Genomic DNA, 21,372 nt, shown 5'->3' on the forward strand with positions numbered 1-21,372 from the left:
ATAGGTTTATTTTATAACCTATAACTTTGCTAAAGTTGCTAATAATTTCAAGTAGTTTTTTAGTTGATTAAGATTTTCTAAATATAACATCATCTGCAAAGAATGATAGTTTTGTTTCCTCATTGCCTATTCTAAGTCCATTAATTTCTTTTTCTTCTCTTATTGCTATAGCTAACATTTCTAGGATAATATTAAATAACAGAGGGGCTTCCATGCTTCACCCCTGATTGTATTGCTTTTAGATAAATATTACTTATCATTTTAAAATAAGCTCCATTTATTCTGGTCTAGTATTTTAACAGGAATGTGTACTGTATTTTGCCAAAGGCTTTTTCTGAATCTACTGAGATAATCATTTGATTTCTGTTGGTTTTGTTATTGATGTGGTCAATTATACTGATAGTTTTCCTAATATTGAACCAGCCTTGCATTCCTGGTGTAAATCCCACCTGGTCATAGTGTATTATCTTCATGATAAGTTGCTGTAATCTCTTTGCTAGTATTTCATTTAAAATTTTTACATCAACATTTATTACAGAAATTGGTGTATAATTTTCTTTGTTTTAGCTCTTCCTAGTTTGGGTATCACACCATATTTCTGTCATAAAAGGAATTTGTAGGACTCTGCCTATTTTTCCAAATAGTTTATATAGTATTGGAACTAACTGTTCTTTAAATATTTGGCAGAATTCCCTTGTGAATACATTTAGTCCTGGAGATTTTTTCTTAAGAAGTTCATTGATGGCTTGTTTAATTTCTTTTTCTAATATTGGGTTACTTAAGTATTTTATTTCTTCTTCTGTTAATCTGGGTAACTTTTATAGATATTCACCTATTTCATTTAGATTGTAAAATTTATTGGCATCTCATTGGGCAAAATAACTCCTGACAATTGTCTTAATTTCCTTTTCATTTGTGGTGAATTCACCCCTTCCATTTTTGATACTAGTAATTTGCTTTTCTTCTTTCCTTTTTTTAAATCAAATTAACCAATGGTTTATTTATTGTATTGGTTGTTTGGGTTTTTTTTCTCATAAAAAAACTCTCCTTTGATTTTCAGGATTTCCAATTTAGTTTTTAATTGGGGTTTTTAATGTGTTCTTTTTCTAGTTTTTTTTTTAGTTGCTTGCTCAATTCATGGATCTTCTTTTTCTCTATTTTACAGATGTAAGCAATTAGGGATAAAAATTTCCCCTAATAACCACTTTAGCTGCATCCCCTAAGTTTTGGTATGTGGTCTCACTGCTGTCATTTTCTTTAATGAAATTATCAATTGTTTCTATGATTTATTCTTTGAACCACTTGGTTTTTAGGATTAGATTATTTAATTTCCAATTAATTTCTATCTCCTTTCCACTGTCCATTATTGAATGATTGAATGTAATTTTTATTGTGTTATGATCTGAAAAGGACACATTTGCTATTTCTGCATTGGGTTGTAAGGTTTTTCTTTTCACTTAAATCTACTTCCTTGTATGTGTACAAAATCACAGATGATTCAAGTATGGCACAAGAAATAGGGTGTTAGCTGATTTGCTGAGCTTTACATTTGGGTCTAGAAGGAATAGACACAAATTACTGTACTTCCTCAAAAAGAGTATAGTCAGCTAGTTATTGATTATCCAGGGCCAGCTTGTTCAGCTTAGATTGGATTAGCTAGGCTTTTCCTTCTCTACCTATTGGAGACTTGTCTTTTAATCATTTCTCTGATCATGGAGCAGCTCTACCAGAGAGATGAAAAAAGGAAGAGAAGAAATCTATTAATTCATTCATTCAACACACATTCAGTGCCTTCTATGTGTGGTTGAACTAGTTTAGTTACCAGAGTGCTTGTCTTATTACAAAGATACATAAGACAGTCATTGCTTTCAAGGGATTTATAATCTAATAGTTGTATAGCTAGTTGACATAGTGGATAGAGTACAGGACCTAGAGTCAGGAAGACTCATCTGACCTCAGACACTTACCAGCTGTGTGACCCTGGGCAAGTCACTTAACCCTGTTTGCCTACTGTGAGACAAAATGAGCAAGGGAAGGAATGGTAAAGCACTCCAGTATCTTTGTCAAGAAAACCCCAAATGGGGTCACAAAGAGTAAGACATAACTGAAAACAACTAAACAACAATGAAATTAATGGAAAAGGTGGTACTTAAGCTGGGTCTTCAAAGGCAGGCAGGGTATCAACATCTAGAGATAGAAAGGAGAGAAGAATACAAAGTGGAACCCAGGGAGAAAAAAACAATAGAATGAAGGGACCTGAGTATGAAAGAAATGTAAACAATACTGAATTTGGTTGGATTACATGAGCCTGTAGAATACTTGAGGAAAAGATGTATGAAATAACATAGGAAAAGTATGGTGGTGTACGGTGGTATTTTTGTTAGTTGATAGTAACTGTGATTTTTTAAAAAATGAGGATCCAAGCTTGACCTCAAAAGAAAGATATGAAAGAGCACTTCTGCTCACTTTTTTGTAGAGGTGGGAGACTACAGGAGTAGAATATGGTATATGTCAGACCTTTTTCAAAATGTTGGCTAGTTTTGCCAAAGCATTTTTTTCTCCTTTTTATTCTTTGTTTTAAGAGATCACTTTCTGGGAGGGAGATTAGAAAGAATACAATGGAAAATATAGATGATATAAAAACAAAAAGATATTAATAAAAATTCATTTTTTAAAATTTGGGAAAGAGATTGAAATTGTTAAAAATGAGTTCCTGAATTAATCACAGATTCAGTTGATGCTGTTGGCTAGCCCTGCACCATTAGCACAGATCACTAAAATTTGGCTCCATTTCAATGGGAGAAGGAAGGGAGGAGGTAAAAAGTAAAACATGATAAAGTTGACCTGTCTGGGAAATGTCTAACACTTCTAATTAATCATCTGACCTCACACAGATTTGAAAATGAGCTGAAAGAATTTTTGGAACTGGAAGTTTCAGATGTGAGACCATCAATTTACATCTAGTATGGAAGCATAGTGAATGATAATATAATTACTTGGTGGGAAGTTCCAGGTATCTTTGGGTACTAACAATTTTGGCCACCTTTCAAGAGCACTGAATTCCAATGGAAAAAGATATTCCTGGGACATTCTTTCAGGGTATCCTTGGAAGAATAGTTAGAATGCCCCTGGGAAGTTATCAAACTGTAAGATGGAACGATGGGTTGATGCTATCTTTGTGTGGATAAAACCAATCTCTCTGCTTTATAGTCACATCTCAAACATTTGAGAAAGCCACCGAATTATAAACAATAGATTTCATTTTGGAATATTGGTATTAATTAAGGCATATAATAAATAAATAAATATTATATAAATATTATATAATAATATAATATAATAAATATTATATAATAAATAAATACAATCAAACAAAATGTTTTATTTAGGAATACAGATACTAGGTTCATTGGCACACTTATATGTGTAGAAAAAGATTAAGTAGAATTATTTCCTTTTCCAAATCAAACTCAAAGAAAGCCCAGAGTTAACCCTCACATACTTCCTTCAACATGTCCATAGATCTATGACCAAATTGTCCATGGATCAATGAGAAGGTTCCCTCAGACAGAACAAATTACAATTTATCCATTTCTTTTCATCTTATGCAATTCTCATCCATAGTGTCTTATATATCCTCTCCAGTAGGGCCACCCAATTACTGTGGGCCTTACTCTAGATCTCTTAACATTTTGTAGAAACAATGAAGTTCACAAAAGTCATGCCCATTATTCATTCTTGCTTTGGTCAGCCTACTTCTTTTTCTGGGAAATCATCTTTCTAATGATATCCTTTTCACCATTTCTTCTCCACAATTCTTGACTGATAGCAATGAAGCAACCCACTCATACCCACCCCATATGCCTTCTCAGTGTCCTTTGGATAGCCTGCAATTTTAATTCCTCAGAAACTATGGTATTCCATTTTTCACAGTCATACTGCATCACCAGAATAAAACTAGTTTTATTTTATATTAAAATAAATAAATTAAATATAAATATTTAAAAAAATAAAACTAGTTTTATTTATATTAGAAATATAGGTCTTACCCACCCAGAAACACCTGGCTGTGTAACCTTGAGCAAGTTACTTAACCCCAATTGCTTAGGGGTGACCAGGTGGCTCAGCGAGTAAGCGCACCAGCTCCAGTGTCGGGATGACCTGGGGATTGAATCTGGGCTCAGATACTTAGCACCACACCCAGAAATAACTGGCCGTGTAACCTTGAGCAAGTTACTTAACCCTGATTGCTTTAATATATATATATGTCTTACCAAAATATTCATAGCAATATTTGGGCGGTAGGGGGAGGGGAGGGAGCAAAAACCTGGAAACAAAATAAATGCCCACTGATTGGAGAAAAGCTAAACAAATTTTGGTATGCAAATACAATGTAAAGTTCCTTCATAAGAAATGATGAATAGGAAGAATTCAGAGAAGTCTAGTAAGATTTATATGAACTGATGCAAAAAACACTGAACACTAGATAATTATAATGCTCAAGCATGGCCCTGAAGTAGAGACAAAACAATTCACTTTCCTCCATTCTTTCCTGAGCTAAAGGACTATGGATGTGAAACATTACACGGACTTAGCTAATTAAGTTGTCAGTTTTGCCGAACTTTTTGGTTTTTAGTCTTTGTTACGAGGGATGGTTTGCTGGATACAACAGGTAGACAGATATATTCAAGAATAAATGTTATATAAAAACAAAAGCTATCGATAAAAATGTAAAATAAAATAAAAATACAGGTCTTGTTTCCAGAAAGAACTTGGGGTTATCTAAAACAATGCATAATTTCCAAATCTAGCTTATTTCTCTCCTATTCAATTTTGGATATAATTTACTGTCCATCTGCAGTATCTGTATACTAACTGATTAAGCATCCTATTTTGACTCTGCATATTATAATCTAAATAATAACCATTCTCCATCCTCTTAATTTTCCTATATATTTAATTAAGCTAACCTCTTTTTACCTATGTTCAGGAATTAATGAAATCAGAATAATGTCATTTGGAAGCATCTGGAGGAACCCACCATCTATAGAAAGAGTTCTTCATTTGAAGTCAATGAATTTGTTTCATTAATATTTTGATAAATGCATTTCAACATAATTGCAATCCTTTTGCAATTCTATGCATTTTATTTTATGCATTTAAAAACATCATTCTGAGAAGAGGTCTAGAGGCCTCAACAGGTTGTTAATGGGGTCCATGATACACAAAAGGTTAAGACCTTTTATCTATAGGGAATCTCTCATTTGTATTCTGCAGTGATTTTCCTCAAGGACCATGACAAACACCTTTGGCAAGTATCCTTATATTTTATCCTTCACTTGATACCAATAATCAGAGGATGCTAAACAAAATGGAAGATATCTTGTTGGAGGAAAGCCTTAATAAAGGCAATATTTTCCTCTAATACTTTTTTGTATAGTTAACAAACAATAAACATAGTACAGCCTAACATTTTTTGCACCTTTCATTCAGTTATGACAATAAAGATGTGGTTTCCTGTGAAATATTTTACAAAGGCCTTTTTGTTCCCTCTCAAATATGTTTCAAAAATGTTATTATGTGCATGAAAATTATTTTCATAAAGATTTTGTAGAGCTAAGAAAATAGGTATGTGGATCATGGATTATTACTATTTCCTCAGTTGCCTTTTTTTGGTAGTAATATTTTAGAGATTTTTTTCAAAGTGTCTGGTGTTCTCTTTCAGCCAAACTCACAATCCCCTCAACACCCTCAAAACTCTATCATCTTCAGCACTGACCTCTTCTGTGTTTACTTGGTATAACCTTGATGTTTCCTCCACTTTGTTTTCTTTAGTGTCTTTTCTTCTTTCTTTGTGCAACATATTAAGGATTGTAAATTAGTGTCCAAAATAATAGACAAATTGTCACTGACAGAAAAAAAGTTTGTTATAGAAGTCTTGTTAAGTCTTTTCCATTTCTTTATCTTTCTGCTGTCCTCCTTTCAGTGACATCCCTAAGTACATTTGGGCTCACCTGGCTTAGCTGGGTCTCTCATATTACTTCTTGTAAACTTATTTTCCCCACCCTTTCTTGATGTTTTATGAATCAGTAGTGATCATAACCTTTCACCATCCTCTCCAGTAAAACTTTACAAATGAATTTACATACTAAACCAGTGTTGTGATTAATCGTCATATTATTCTGCTTGAAATGGAGATCAAGGGTTCACATGCCAAAGTGATTTTCAAAGTTCTCTTATCTCTTCATTATGGTAATTGATTATACTGCTTAAAGCTCCTTAGGAAATGATGAAGATCAGTTTCACTGTCTGGGGTTTTTTTTTATACATTCTTCCTTCTTTCAGAATCCAAGGCTGTTTAAATAGATCACATTGCATGTTATAGCTTTCCATTTTTATTCTTTTTTCTACTTTGGCACTGATTTTTATCTTTAACGAGTTGATGATCTCACTGTATATAGACTGATGACTCAAAAATGGTTCTTTTCCTTAGAAAAGGGTTCTTTTCTTTAGAAAATAGTCAGTTTCAGTTTTTTGTGTGTGATTTTACTTGGTGCCTACCATTTCCAGTTTCTCTCAACTCTCTTGAAGAAAGCATTAATAATACATAGGCTTGAGCTTTCTACGTATTCAACAAGTCTTAAGGGTCTTTCACCTAAATCGGGTTTTCCAACATAACTTTTATTGTCTTACCCTATGCCCACCTTTGCAGAGAGGTCACAAAGTATTAAAGTATATGTTGATTTAATTTGAAGGCAATTATTGAGTTATTCATAGAATTGCTCTACTTCTTGAATAGATATTGACACATAGATAACAAATAATTTCATGGTGGTCTTTTTTTTTTTCCAAATACTGAGCACACCAAATATCATGTTTCTTGTTGCGTCTTTGTATACAGAGTAAAATTCTGCTAACTCCTTCATTTATTTCTCCCTGAAGAAACCATGACTCAGCCTTCCATTTAGCCACAACTTTAGCTTATAGTGAGAATGCTTAGGCTGATTATGATTCAGTTAATTCAAAGGCAGGCCTACTTTTTGGCCACTGGTCTCTGGATAAAGGTCTCAGACTTAAAGTACTGACATCTATAATGTTTATAGATGGTCTAAAAACGGAGATTGTTTTTACTTTTTCCACCAGTCTGCCCCATCACTGTAGAAGGAGAAGGAAAGAGCACACAACTGGTGGTCATCTTGTACTTTTGTTGGTTTGTGATAGCTAAACAATTTATTACCAGGGAGCCAATCTGTTGATTATGAGTCTTGACCTAGTTGGTTAGTCTAGCCTTCAGAAAACACAAAGGGTCTGTAGCCATCATACCCTGAACCTCTTCAACACGGTAGAACCAATATGAGTTTCTATCACTCTTCCTTAAAGATCTTTCTAAAATTCATTCCTTCTCTCTCATTCCATTACCCAGTCCAGATAGTTAATCACTACATGCCCAGATAACTTCAGTTAACTGGTTTCTCTGCTTCAACTCTCTTTTATCCAGGCCGCATACCACTTTCTAGGCTCATTTTGCTAAAATATTGCTTTTATTATATCTTAAGAGCTTTCAGCAGCCCCCAAATGTCTAATGTATTACAACCAAACTCTTCTCTCTGGAATTAAAAACTGCCATGATCTTACCTCAACCTAATTATCCAGCCTCAATCCCCACTACTCATTAGTAATGGGTATATGCAATAAAAAGAATACTGAATTCAGAGTCCAAAGATCTCAGCTACTAACTACATACATATTTGCGCGACTGAGCAAATCAACACACCTCTCTGGGTTAAAATGAGAGTTAAATTAGATGACCTCTAAGTTCCCTTTCAATTCTAAACCCTATGATCCTACCATCACCCACTCTGTACCTTCTACTCTATTGAATGATTGGTCTCTTCACTGTCCCACCTATATACACTTGTTTCTACTCCTTTGTTTTGCTTCCACTATTTTCTGAGTCTAAATATCTTATACATTCTTCAAGGCCCACTTCATTTCCAACTGTGATTTCTTGTCCAATCTGCCTAGCTAAAAGTATTTCTCCCTCCTTGAAATTTCCTACAGTACTATATTTGGATCTTTTCTCTGCCCTCTCTACATTATTCATTTCATGTCCCATCCTCCAGTAGAATACAAACTACCTGAGAGAAAAGACTGCCATTTTTCATTTTAATATCCCCAGCACCAAAGTCTTTTACTACATTTGTTGTTGTTTAGTTGTTTTCAATCATGTCTGACTCTTCATGACCCTTTTTTTCGAGTTTTCTTGGCAAAGATACTGAAGTGACCTGCCATTTCCTTCTCTAGTTTATCTTACAAATGAGGAACTGGAAAAAACAGGGTGACTTGCCCAGGGTCACACAACTAGTAAGTGTGTGATGAGTCTTCACGATTCCAACCCCAGTGCTTTATCCACTGCACCACTTACTGCCCCTTTTACTACCTAGGCATAATGTTTCTTTGTGGCATTTAATAAAAAGAAAAAAAATTGAGAAAAACGATTCGTGAAGATGCATTATTATTACATTAACTTGAAAATGGTTTTAGAATGATCTGAATAATTATTTCAGCCTAGGCAATAGGTAAATTTATGGCAATAATATATTATTACACTATAATATAAACATTGTACTCTCACCTATTTCATATGATAGGATATAAAATCCTATAAAAAATCTTAGTGGACTGGTAAGGAAGTTCACAAAAGAAATAATGAAGAAAAAAATCAAAACATATGCTCAGGTACTCACAGGATGAGCCACAATGCATTGTTTTACATGCTTCAAGCCCTTAAACATCTCTGAAGGCAAAAGGCAGGAGCTGGAGCTGCTTAAGATGACTTTATCATCAACAATAAGGTCTAACTGAGAAAAAACCTTCTTCTTCAATTCAAGATTTTCTGGAGTGCATTCCTGAAAACAAAAGGAGACAGAATTGTAATTACTAAATGATGAGTACACTTGAGTTAGTTCACAGGATCATTTCATGGTTGGATTTGTTCCAAAAAGGAAATAATACAAAACCCACAAAAGGTACCAGCACCTTCCGAAGACCAGAAGTCTGCCAAGCCAGGTGGGAGGTATGATTTGCAGAAAGGCTACATACTTCTTCAGGCAGGCAGACTGCTGCAAACATAATGTTCTTTTTTTTTTTAAGCAATTGGGGTTAAGTAACTTGCTCAAGGTTACACGGCCAGTTATTTCTGCCTGCATGTGGTGCTAAGTATCTGAGCCCGGATTCGATCCCAGGTCATCCTGACTCTGGGGCTGGTGCTCTTACTCCACCACCTGGCCGCCCCTAAGCAATTGGGGTTAGGTAATTTGCTAAAGGTTACACAGCCAGGTGTTTCTGGGTGGGTGCTACGTGTCTGAACCCAGATTCGATCCCAGGTCATCCCGACTTTGGGGCCAGTGCTCTTACTCACTGCGCTACCTGGCCACCCCAAACATAATGTTCTTAAGCATTTACTTGCTCTCTTTGTTTGAGGCAGTCTGCCTACCTTAACAGGCTAAAGAGCTGATTTTCCCAAGGAAATAGTAAGTGTAGAATTAGAATGCATTTTAGATCACAAGTAGTTTCCAGAGCATTTACTTTATAAACTTCTCTAAATGGTATAAGACAAATATACAACTTAAAAATAAAGATACAAAGACAAAAGTGAAACAGCCCCTACGCTGGAGGACCTTACATTTTAATAGGTGAGACGTGCATATTCACCTATGGGTATCTATCCAATAGACAAAACATAACTGGCAGGGAAGAAGAAGCTAGGGGTGGGGATGAATCAGAAAAGGCCTCATGTAGAATATGGTGCTTGAGCTGAGTATTAACAGAAATCTGGCATTCTCGGGGCAGAGGTGAGGAGAGAGTATTTCAGGTACAAAGGCATGGAGACTGGAGATGGACTAAGTAGGAGAACATGAACAAAGCCCATTGGATGGACCACCCTAGAGAGAGAAAGGAGGCAAGACTGTGTAATAAGACTGAAAAGTTAAGTTGGGAAAAACTTTAAGAGCGAAATAAAGAAGTTTGTATTTGTACCTAGAGGTACTAAGGACAGTGACACGGACATTAGAAAAAAAGTTATTTTGGCACCTGTGTGGAGAATGGATTAGAGTAAGGAGAGACAGGAGCCAGGGAGACCAATTAGGAAGTAACACTCTAAGTGAGAGGTAATAAGGGTTTGAATGAGGACAACACCCATGTGAGTGAAGAGAAAGGGACAGAGTCAAGAGATGGTATGAAGGAATAAAAAAGATTTGGTACCTTGGAAACAAGTGGGGTGAAAGTAAGTGAGGAATAGAGGATATTAACAAGATTATGAAGCTGGGAAACGGGGAGGATACTAGTGTTCTGGATAGTAATAGGGAAGTTCATTAAAAAGGGACAGATTTCTGGGGTGGGAGGAGGGACATAATGAGTTCTGTTTTAGATTTGTTGAGTTTGAGATGTCTATAGGATATTCCGTTTTCAGTGTCCAACAGACAAGGTAATGTATTCTTGGAGCTCAAGGGAAAGACTAGGGCAAGATACATAGATCTGAGAGCCCTATATATAGAGATGAGAATTAAATCTTCAGGAGCTAATAAAGTCACCTAATGCAGAGAGGGAAGAGAAGAGGGCATACGGCAGAGTCTTGGAGAATATCAATGATGACCCAGAGGTCAAAAACATAGGAGGGAGCAGTACCATGTTGTGAAAGAACAGTATCATGAAAAGACAGTGAAAGGAGAATACCCAGGAGAATAAGGTGGTTAACAGTGGCAAAGGCTGCAGAGAGTTCAGAAAGTATAAGGACTGGGGAAAGGACACTAGATTTGTCAGCTATGGGAGCAATAGTCATTTTGAAGAGAGCGGTGTCAGTTAAGTGATTGGTTCTGAAGCCAGACTGTAAAGGATTAAGAAGTGAGTCAGTGAGAAGAGAAATACAGGCTATGATTCTAGACAGCTTTTTCTAGGAGTTTTACTGAGAAAGAGGAGAGACATGGGATGATAGAGTCTAGTGAGGGGTTTTTTTTTTCCTTTTTGGAGGGCAATTGGGGTTAAGCAACTTGTCCAAGGTCACACGGCTAGTTTTTTTTGTGTTAAGTGTCTGAGGCTGGATCCAAACCCAGGTCCTCCTGACTCCAGGACCAGGGCTCTATTCACTGTGCCACCTAGCCGCCCCCTAATGAGGGATTTTTAAGGATAAAGAAGACATGGGTGTTTTTGTAGGCAATAAAGGAGGAACCAGTAGATGGGAAGAGACTGAGGAGTCAGAGATGACTGTAGGAACAATCTGAACTATAGTTCCAAATATTTTTGAGTATCCTTTCCCAACAACAAAAAATCTTGAGGACCTTGATGTGACAGTAAATATATTTATTGGTACCCATTGATTTAGAAAATGCATGAGGAAAAAAAAACACCTTCCATGCATTTAAGAATGCTATTAAATAAATTTATATTTCCTTAATCGTGAAGACCCAGGTTAAAAAATGGCCTCAGACACCTTCTAGCTGTGTGATGCCTCAGCCTCATCTGAAAACTGCGATAATAGCATAGGTTAGTAATGAGGATCAAATGAGATAATATGTATAAAGTGAATTACAAAGTTTAAAATGCTATATACATGTTTTATTCAGTCATTCCAGTCATGTCCGACTCTTTGTGACCCCATCTGGGGTTTTCTTGGCAAAGATACTGGAATGGTTTGCCGCCTCCTTCTCCAGCTCATTTTACAGATGAGGAACTTAGAGTGAAGTGATTTGCCCAGGGTCACACAGCTAGGAAGTGTCTGAGGTCAGATGCAAATTCAGGAAGATGAGTTTTCCTGACTTCAGGCCCAGCACTTTATCCACTGTATCACCTAGTTGTCCCATATAAATGCTAGCTACCACTATTACCATTATTATTATTAATAATAATAATTTCAACAAGACTATATGTGTATTTAAAAACAGTAACATATCTGTCTGCAGAAGATATTTATTTATTATACAAAGTCATTTAATAAGAAATATCTCTTGAAGTAAGGCTATTGCCTCCTCCCCAAGATATCTACCAATCCAAAGGATAGGAACCACCACTCTAAGATACAGAAACAAGGCCAGATCCTCCTGGATTCACTATTCAGAATTCTGTATCAGAAGGTCTTACTGACTAAGCAGTTGCCACAAGCCACTTGGGAACTCAATCTAGTTGATGGGTGGGGGAGTGGGAAAGGTAGATACACATAGTGACCACTTCTTTGTATTTATCTCCTGCCCACCCAATGATTCTCACCCATGCAGTGATTCTCAGACTTTTCCTGACCAGTTTCACTGAAATCTTATGTAAATTACCATAAAATGTTCATTTCTTTAGATGAGAAGAACTCACAAAAAGCACCGGAAAGTTAGGTCAGTGTGAAGCCTCTTATTCATTCTATCAGCAATACCACCCAAAAGGTTTCTATTTGGATTTAATATTGTCCAGAGACTCTGCTGTGCACTTAAATCAGCTGTGTAAATATCCATCAGGAGGCATAAATTCCACTTCCACTTGATCTACAGGAGTTAAAACTTTTACTCCACAGGGTGGGGAGTTGATGTTGTGTTTGTATATACTTTTTTTTAAATATCACAAAACTATGCGGGAATTTTACTAAGAACAAAAGGTCAGAAAAGCAGCACGTTGCAAAGATAGAAAAAAGTGGAGTCATTTAAGAACTGTAAAGCCCATTGTATTAAACCTCCTTATCAAAAAAAGCTACAGTAGCTGCCTAGTTGTATTGAGTAATTCCTGGATCAGTTAAGTTTGCGAGTTGGGTTGAGTTTAAATAGATTCTTTTAGGAAAGCCAGAGCCTAGGAGTGATGCAGATACTACGGGAGCTAATAAAAGAGGAGCCATGAATGAATAGCCTTATTGTCGAACGCCCTGCAGATTCTCCCCCTGAAATTCTATGCCTTTCTTCAGATCCTATGATAATCAAAGAGGTAAGAAAGCTTGAAAGTAGGAAACCCAAACCTGCTATGATTATGTAAGGTTTTTAAATGGCACATTTGCTTGAAGTTTCTTTTATAGTGGCCCAATTGTATTCAAGTTATTGGACCAGGGCAATAATGCCTCTGTCCATGTCAAGCTTGGAGTCACTTTCTGAGACAAAGGATACTGACTCCCTAAAGAATAGAGAGAGAGGGAAAGCAAGACTGAAATACTAAGAATCAAGAACTTCATCACTTGCTGCAGATCACAGAATGGAGAATTCTGCAGCTATTGTTTGCCCTGAAAAAAAAAAAAAAGAACATCAAACAATGAGGGGGCAAACAGCCCCATATCTATGCAACAGCCATGCTCTCTTTTAAAAAGAGCACTCAAGACAGGTAAGAAAGCATTTTAAAGTCTCACTGCCATATTCCTATGAAAAACCATGACCACAAAAAGCAAAGTCTTGTCCAAGATTCCAGCATATACAGGAAGTATCGAGCCTGACTTTCAATTTAATCCAACCTCAAGAGCATCTAACTGGAAGAGTCAGTTACATGCCAATTTGTCAGCCTTCCAGAATAACCCCCTGGAGAAAGGGAGCCAGGCAAGCATTTTCTTCTAAAGCTTCTCCTTGATAAATTCACCTCTTTCGTTTACATTTTCCAAAGCAAATAAATTCTACATTGTGAATATTATAAGCGTACCTGCAATTTGTAAATAGTTGTGCTATTTTATCAATTCAGATTCTTTAAAAAAAAATAAAAGCAACCATTTTCCTAAATAAAATAGAATCATAGGAGCTTGCAATGTCCAGCACTGTTCAGATGAGAAACTTCATGAATGTACTCAGAAGGTACGTCATAGTTAAAGCTCAGACTTCTAAAGAAGCTCCTCATCTGACAATTTTGGAGGGAGAAAGCAATGAAGAAGAGAAAAGGACTGAATTCACTGGTGTCATAATGTGCCCTTTTAAAGGCTGTTCCAATATCAGTTGGTGAATCTTCAACTTCAAACCCCAGGCCAATGATAAGACTTGATTTGCTAATCATAGATAATAAGAATAGATAGCATTTATAGAGCACTTAAAGGCACTTTACATATGTTATCTCATTTGATCCTCAAAAGAACCCAGGGCAATAGTGGCTATTATCACCATTCCCATTTTACAGATTAGGAACCTGAAGCAGACAGAAGTGAAGTGACTTGCCCAGGTTCACACAGCTAGTAAGTTTCTGAGGCAAAATTCAAACTCAGGTCTTTCTAACACGGAAGTCCAGCACTCTAGGTCAAGACTTTTTTTCAGGTTCAATCATCCACCCAATCCAGTTTCTACTTCCTCTCTGCACACAATCAACATCCCCATAGTCTTTTCAAAGAAGGTACTAACTTCTATCAAGAAAAAAATATTTTGCTCCAGAAAACATTTGAATGAATTAAAAGGGGTGGGGGGCAGGGGGCTACAAAAATCAAAGAGAAATCATAAATATATTTTTTCGAGGGCATACAGAACAAATTACTTCATACCCAAGGACTTATCTTCCTTTCCAAAACCTCTGAAGAGTTGGCACATTGTAGTTACTGTGCCTAATCTAGAAAACTTTCATTCAAAGAGTAACTGGCATGTGGGTATCATGTATTAAAAATCATGTCATTTTCAGAAGATAGTGTGTAAAGATTATAGGGATTATTCTTGTTTGCTCTTGCAGTATGAATAGAAAGAACCCCAGATCTGAATTTGGAAAAGCCAAGCTCAAATCTTAGCTACATTATTTCCTGCCCATGTGATGTCAGGCTTACTTCTCAAGGGCTCAGTTTCCTCCTCTCTAAAATAAGACAAGAGGCACCAAATATGTGCCTTCTAGCCCAAGTACCTGGACCAGATTCAAATGTAATTGGGAAGCATTTAACAAAATAAATAAAAATGCAATAAAACAGATAATATTACATTTTTAAACTAAGTCAATATGTAATCCACAGGGTTTCTTTTGTACAGATTTGTGGTCCCCATTTCACTTTAGTTTTATTGTCACATTTGTAGATCATATGATGTAAATGGAAGAAATAAAACTGAAAAGTCATTTAGAAAACCAATGTACTAAGAAAACAATGCACCAAGTATAAATTTAATAAGTTATTTGAAGATGAAAAATTAGGGGAAAGTAGCAGCAGAAAATGTACAGAAACTTACACAACTGTGTAATTAAGGAAATTGTGTGTGTGTTTGAATTGTAATCAAATTCCTTTACTTTGACAGATAAGAAAATGTTTAGAGGAAGAAGCGACTTGTCCAAGGTCTCAAGGCTAATGGGGTGAGGACTAGAACCTCAGTCTTCTTACTCCCAAGTAAGTGCCCTCCCCTCTGCACCATCCTTCATCCCAGATACAAATTACAAAACTCAACTTGGAAACACTCTTTCTTCACGTGGAGATTTGGAAATTTTAGTAACCAACATCCTGTCTTTCATCCAGTCTATTCCTTTAATCCACAGACATAAAATATTAAATGTGAATTTACCAGAGACCATCACTCTCCTTAGTACCTTAGTATACTCATACAGGACTCACCCTAATCCGTTATTCATTCCAATTCAATAGAAAGAACCCACAGGGGACCACAGTCAAAAAGATACAACAGTAAAGGAAAGAAACCAGATACTACTATGGGCGATGGTTGCAAATGCAAACTCTGGACTAAGCCACTGCTCCTAAATAGCTCCAATGCTCTTATATCATTTCTAAGCCAAGCTATTAAACCAGCCTACAGTCATGAGAGCTAGTGGGCTTTTAGCACTGCTTATAATTATCCCCCTCTCCCGGAGATATAATCACCATCAGCAGGTGACTACACACTGGTGGTATGTATTTTCCCACAGCTGGATACTTACATCCTTCCACTAACAATTCCTATGGTAATGCAAGGAGGTGCACAGGCTCAGCCAGTTAGTTTTATTCATAGGAATGGGAAGAGGAGAGGGGAAGAGTCAGAGGAGAGTCAACGTCCACATAAAAGCAGTACAACCACAATGGCAGCTAGCAGAAATGAAGCCACCTATCAGAGACCAACATTGCTCTGACCTGTATCTCTGCTATTTGGCCATTATTACCATCCTGCCTCCACTTAAGAGGTCACCAGAATTGACCTGGCTGAAGAATTCACCTGAAAATTTTTTTAATTTATGGAATGAAACAAGAATTTCCACAACCTAGTACGATTTAAAAAAAAAAAAGATAATTGCACATGAAACTATAAATCTACTATGCACAACTTGCTATTCCTTTCAAATATACAACATGATTTTCATGTAAGCTTTTTTTCCTTTTTTCTTTCCCTCTCCCCTACCCCTACCCTGCCCTAGGGATAGCTGCCATTAGACACAAATAGATAGAGATAGATTTATGTATGTATATATGTGTACTATATATGTATATATATGTAAAATTGTTCTATATATACTTCTATTTATTGGTTCTTTCTCTGGATGCAAATAGTCTTTTTTCATATGCCCTTCATTGTTAATTTAGGTATTTATAATAGTCAAACAACTTATTTACTCAAAGTCATTCTTAAAAGAATATTGCTGTTACTGTATATGATATTCTCTTGGTTCTGCTCATTTCGCTCTTCATTATTTTGTGCAAGTCTTTTCATGTTTTTCTGAAACCACCAAGCTCCTCATTTCTTATATATAGCACAGTAGTATTCCATCACAATCATAACCCACAACTTCTTCAGTCGTTCTCCAATTGATGGGCATTCCCACAATTTCCAGTTCTTTGCCACCACAAGGAGAACTGCTATAAACATTTTAGAATATACAGGTTCTTTTTCTTTTTCTCTAATTCACTTTTTAGAATTCCCTGCTGGCCTCAAGATACACATTACTTACCCAAACCAAAGCTCCAGAGCTGTCCACAGATGACAAGCATGAACTCTGAGTCCACCCAAAGCCCATCTAAGCCTACTCCTCATGAGGACACATTTGTCTCAAAGCAAAATGGGCTAATTTGGGAGATAAGGGGAAACCCCTCTGACCAGAAGATTTCAAGGAGAAATCAGATCACCATTATTAGGGGACTCCACAGAGGGGACTCCTAAAGATTGGACTAAGTGACCTGTAAGACATCTTTTAGCTTTAAGATTCAGTTGATTCAGGGGCGGCCAGGTGGCTCAGCGAGTAAGAGCACCGGCTCCAGTGTCGGGATGACCTGGATCAAATCCGGGCTCAGATACTCAGCACCACACCCAGAAATAATAACTGGCCATGTAACCTTGAGCAAGTTACTTAACCCCAATTGCTTAAAAAAAAAAAAAGATTCAGTTGATTCTGTAATGCCAGCTGCCCCCCAGAAGAGTCCCCTCCTAGTTGTGATTCTGACTCTCTTCAGACTTCACCACCATGATTCATCGATGTCTCTCAGTGCCTAGGGGTCTTCTCAACCTGAAACATCCTTATGCCATGCCATAATCTCCCACTGCTGAGTCTCCGCTGAGGCCTCCATATGGAAGCTGAGCCTAGGCCGACTCTGCTTCATTTCCCTCCCAGCTGTGCTTCTGAATCTCTGGACTTTGTCATTATTCCCCTGTCTCCAATCTACCATGTACCTTTTTTCCATCTCCTTCCATCCTTCCCCCAATGCCCAGCTTTTCAACTCCCTTTTAAGTATGGTTATTCTCCCATTAGAACATAAGCAACTTGAGAGCAAGGCCTTTTTTTTTAACTTGTATTTGAATCCCTAGAGCTTAAAAAATTCTGTTGCCGGCCTACCCATCATCAGGAGATAGTGACAAGAACATCCCAGAACACTAAAGCTCTCACTGGGATCCCTCCATCACAATGTTCTTCAAAGGAAACTTGTCCAAGCTAAGGGGGTCAGTGATCTTTTGGTAATGGTGTCCTAACTTGACAGTAATACTGATCATTCATATCAAGTACAAAAAGGGCAATAGCTGAGTTGGGATAAAGTGATAAAAAACAAAAACATCCTTAGGCCTCAAAGAATCCTTGAAGGAAATAAAATAAGTGGTGTCTTTTTACATAAACATTTTTTACCTTATTTCAACACTCCCCAAGATAGAAAAGAAAATGGAATAAAATCAGGCAATCTGGGCTAAACATAATCTCTGTAAATTTTAAAGAAAACACATTTGACCTGACAAATGTGTGCCTTCCAAGAGTCCATCCCTGGGGGTTTTCATTTGATTAACTGATTGTTCTTGCTGATGGTACTGCCTTTGGAAAAGATACTTGCCAATGTGTAGTCAGTAGCATTTTGAAGTGTTTCAACTGCTGGCCAAGGCAAAAGCACTATAAATTTTATAGTTTGATTATACTTGACAAGTTTGAGCTTAATGTCATGAGAGTATTTATGATAGAGACAATATTTATGAAGGTGGTACATAAATACCAAAGAGAAGCAATTTTGATGCCCAGTGCAAGCTTCATGAACATTCCCTCATATCAACTTTTGAGGATAAACTAAGGGTGGGGTGAGGGAAAGATACCCTGAGGCACAAGGTCCCATAAAGGAAAGACTGAGATCCCAGGACAAGTCAGAAGAATAAAGGTAGGATTACAGGGTAAGAGGGAGGCAGCAGGCTAGTCCAAGGATGGAACTACTCCTGGGGATTGGCCACTGGGGAAGAAAATTGCCTATATTTTCTAATTACTCTTCCTAACTAGTTGGAAAAAGTTCACTTATTTCTGGCTGCTGAAAGAATATAAGCACTGTTAGCATACTCAAAGTTTTTGCACCCCAGGGGAAGCTTTGGTTAATTTTTTTTCAACCTCTGGTATCCATGGAAAAAGGTTGTGGGAGAAGCAGAAGAGAAAAAGAATTAAATAAGAAAGACAAGGAAAACCTGTAGATGAGATGAAGGGTTTTGAACTAGTTGAAGAAGGCTAGAGGTTCAATCTGGGGAGTCATTTAGTAGAAATTAAGGAAAAGTTAGAATAATCTTCAAGCCCAGATATTGGTTTCAGGTTGAAAAAAGTACAAAATCAAGAAAAATCAAGCTTCAAAAAGATCAAGGAGAATTAGGTAGAGAGGAGAATCTGAAAAGGAAGACTCTAGAAGGAAAGGTTGTTGTCAAGACTTGGCAAGTTTAGTAAGAAAAGGAAAAGTACAACAATTAGCATATAAAGCAAAATGATAGAGCAAGGAAGGGGTGATGGATATGCATGCAGAGCTGTTGAGACTAAGGAAAAGAAACTGGGTGAGGTTGTCTCATTATTAGGAGGTGATGATTGCCTGTAAAAATTTTAGCTAGAGTGTAGAGTTGATGTATAAACACTCAGGTAGTAAAAAATAAAAAAGTCTGGAAAATATCAACTAATATGAAAAATAAGGTCAACCTGAAACCAGTATCTTGGCCTGGAGATTATTCTTCTTTAACTTTTCCTTAGTTTTTGCCAAATTCCTCCCCAAAGAATATATCTCCCTCCACATTCCAAGGTGCTGGAGACAATGAAGTTCCTAAAGGAAATAAAAAAGAGGCTACTATGGGGGTGGAAAAGGAATCTGAGCTGATTGACCCCTATCAGATTATATATATTCTCTTATCAGAGTATAAGAATGTTACAAAGAGAATAAAGAGGGAGGGAACATTTATTAACTGCCTACTATGTGCCAAGCACTTGACAAACATGATCTCATCTGATCTTCACAACAACCCAGAGAAGTAAACACTATTATTAGCCTCATTTTGCAGTTGAAGAAACTGAGACAGTCAGAGGTTAAGTGACTTATCTAAGATTCCCTGACAGTTAAGAGTCTAAGGCCATTCAGGTCTTCCTGACTGCAGCCCCAGTGCTCTACCCAATGCTCCATCTAAGTGCCTCTGGTAAGGAAAAGGACTATTGCACGATTAAAGCTGAAAAACAGAACTGAGATTTTTCTTGAATAGGAGGTATCTGGAAGTTATGAAGAGTTAGAAGCTGCTCTTCCTCCCCCCCCCAAAAAAAAAACTACTTATAGAACCACAGAAGCTAACAAGTGAGAGACCATCTAGTAAGGTCAGGAGAATCAAAGTCATGATTCCTTAAGGGCTCAGGAGTACCAAGGCAGATATTTACTGACTCGATAGCAACAGCGGAGAAGGCTGTTTTCTTCCTAGAGTATGCACTGGAGATACAAAAGAGAATTTCCTAATATTTAGTAAAAGAAGTGACAATTACTGTCTTTTGGTGATTCCCATGAGTACAAATGAGAGTGCTAAAAAGAACCTAAAAAATATTTCCAACAATTATCTTTGGCAACAAGTTGAAGACCGCAAGGGAAACAGGCTGAGTCTTCCTCGCTGTGAAGAAGACAGATGCATGAGAGAAAAATTAATCTGGGAAGTGAACAGCTAGCTTAAGAAGGTGGTGTCTAAGAACGAGATTCGTACTTTATGAAACCCAACTTAATGTACAGGATGTGTTGGAATCTTTGCCAGAAATGGAGCACACCTAACAAATGTTGGTAGGAATGTATTTGCCAGGTCTCTTGATAATAAGATTAAAAAGGTTAGGGAAAGAAGAAGAGTGCCAGAGTATATCTCCCAAGCCAAGTATCACAGACAGTAGTTAACTACTGACTAGGAGCTCAGAATAGCAGTTGAGAAACTAAGAAATTCACAGGAGACAAAATCCAAGAAAAGAAACAAAGTAGCAAAACTAAATATGAGAAATTAGATGTCCTAATGAAAACAGGAAAATGTAACTTTAGAGATATTACAGAGGTGCTGTGATGAAACTGATGACTTGATTATGGCACTAGATGAGTATACTTTATTCAAAAGATACAGGACAGGTAAAAGAGGGCAGGGGTGGAGTAGCATTGTATTAAGAAAGTATACTGGGGCAGCCAGGTGGCTCAGCGAGTAAGAGCACCAGCCCCAGTGTCGGGATGACCTGGAGATCGAATCCCGGGCTCAGATACTCAGCACCACACCCAGAAATAATTGGCCATGTAACCTTGAGCAAGTTACTTAACCCCGATTGCTTTAAAAAAAAAAAAAAAGAAAAAAAAGAAAGTATACTCATTTGAGAAAATTATCTAGGAAACAGATGGGGGAAGCAAGAAGTATTTGGGTGAAGGCCAATAGAGGGAGAAACATAAGAGATTTTTCATTGCAGTATACTACAGACCACTTGGGAAGAAAAACAATAATGGTTAAACAGAAATTTAGAAAAGGTCACAAGACTGGCATAGAGGGATGATATGGGGTGTTGGGGTGCTTAGATTATCCAGATATTTTCTAAAGTTCTCTCTGCCAAAAGCAGAGGAGATAATAACTTCCTGATTCACCTTAATGATAAATTTCATCTTCAAAAGGTAGAAGAACTAACCAAGGGAAACTGCATTTTTTGATCTAAATCTCACTAATTAGAAGGAACTGATTGCTGGGGTGGAAATAATGGGAACCCTAGGGGGAAGTGACCATT

At 37.0% G+C, this 21,372-nt stretch overlaps 1 protein-coding gene across 2 annotated transcripts in view; it reads right to left on the reverse strand.

Moving 5' to 3' along the window:
- The window catches only part of CRYL1 (crystallin lambda 1), a 187,894-nt gene that overhangs the window by 62,969 nt on the left and 103,553 nt on the right, over window positions 1-21,372 (reverse strand). For both annotated transcript variants that reach the window (XM_069080634.1, XM_069080633.1), the window contains exon 4: window positions 8,748-8,909. In XM_069080634.1, the coding sequence (XP_068936735.1) occupies window positions 8,748-8,909 (162 nt within the window). The remainder of the gene's footprint in view (window positions 1-8,747; window positions 8,910-21,372) is intronic.

Source organism: Petaurus breviceps, unplaced genomic scaffold (assembly GCF_028583685.1).
Source record: "Petaurus breviceps papuanus isolate PSGF00001 unplaced genomic scaffold, PetGlider_PUasm1.0 91133, whole genome shotgun sequence".
In the NCBI taxonomy this organism is placed as follows: Eukaryota; Metazoa; Chordata; class Mammalia; order Diprotodontia; family Petauridae; genus Petaurus; species Petaurus breviceps.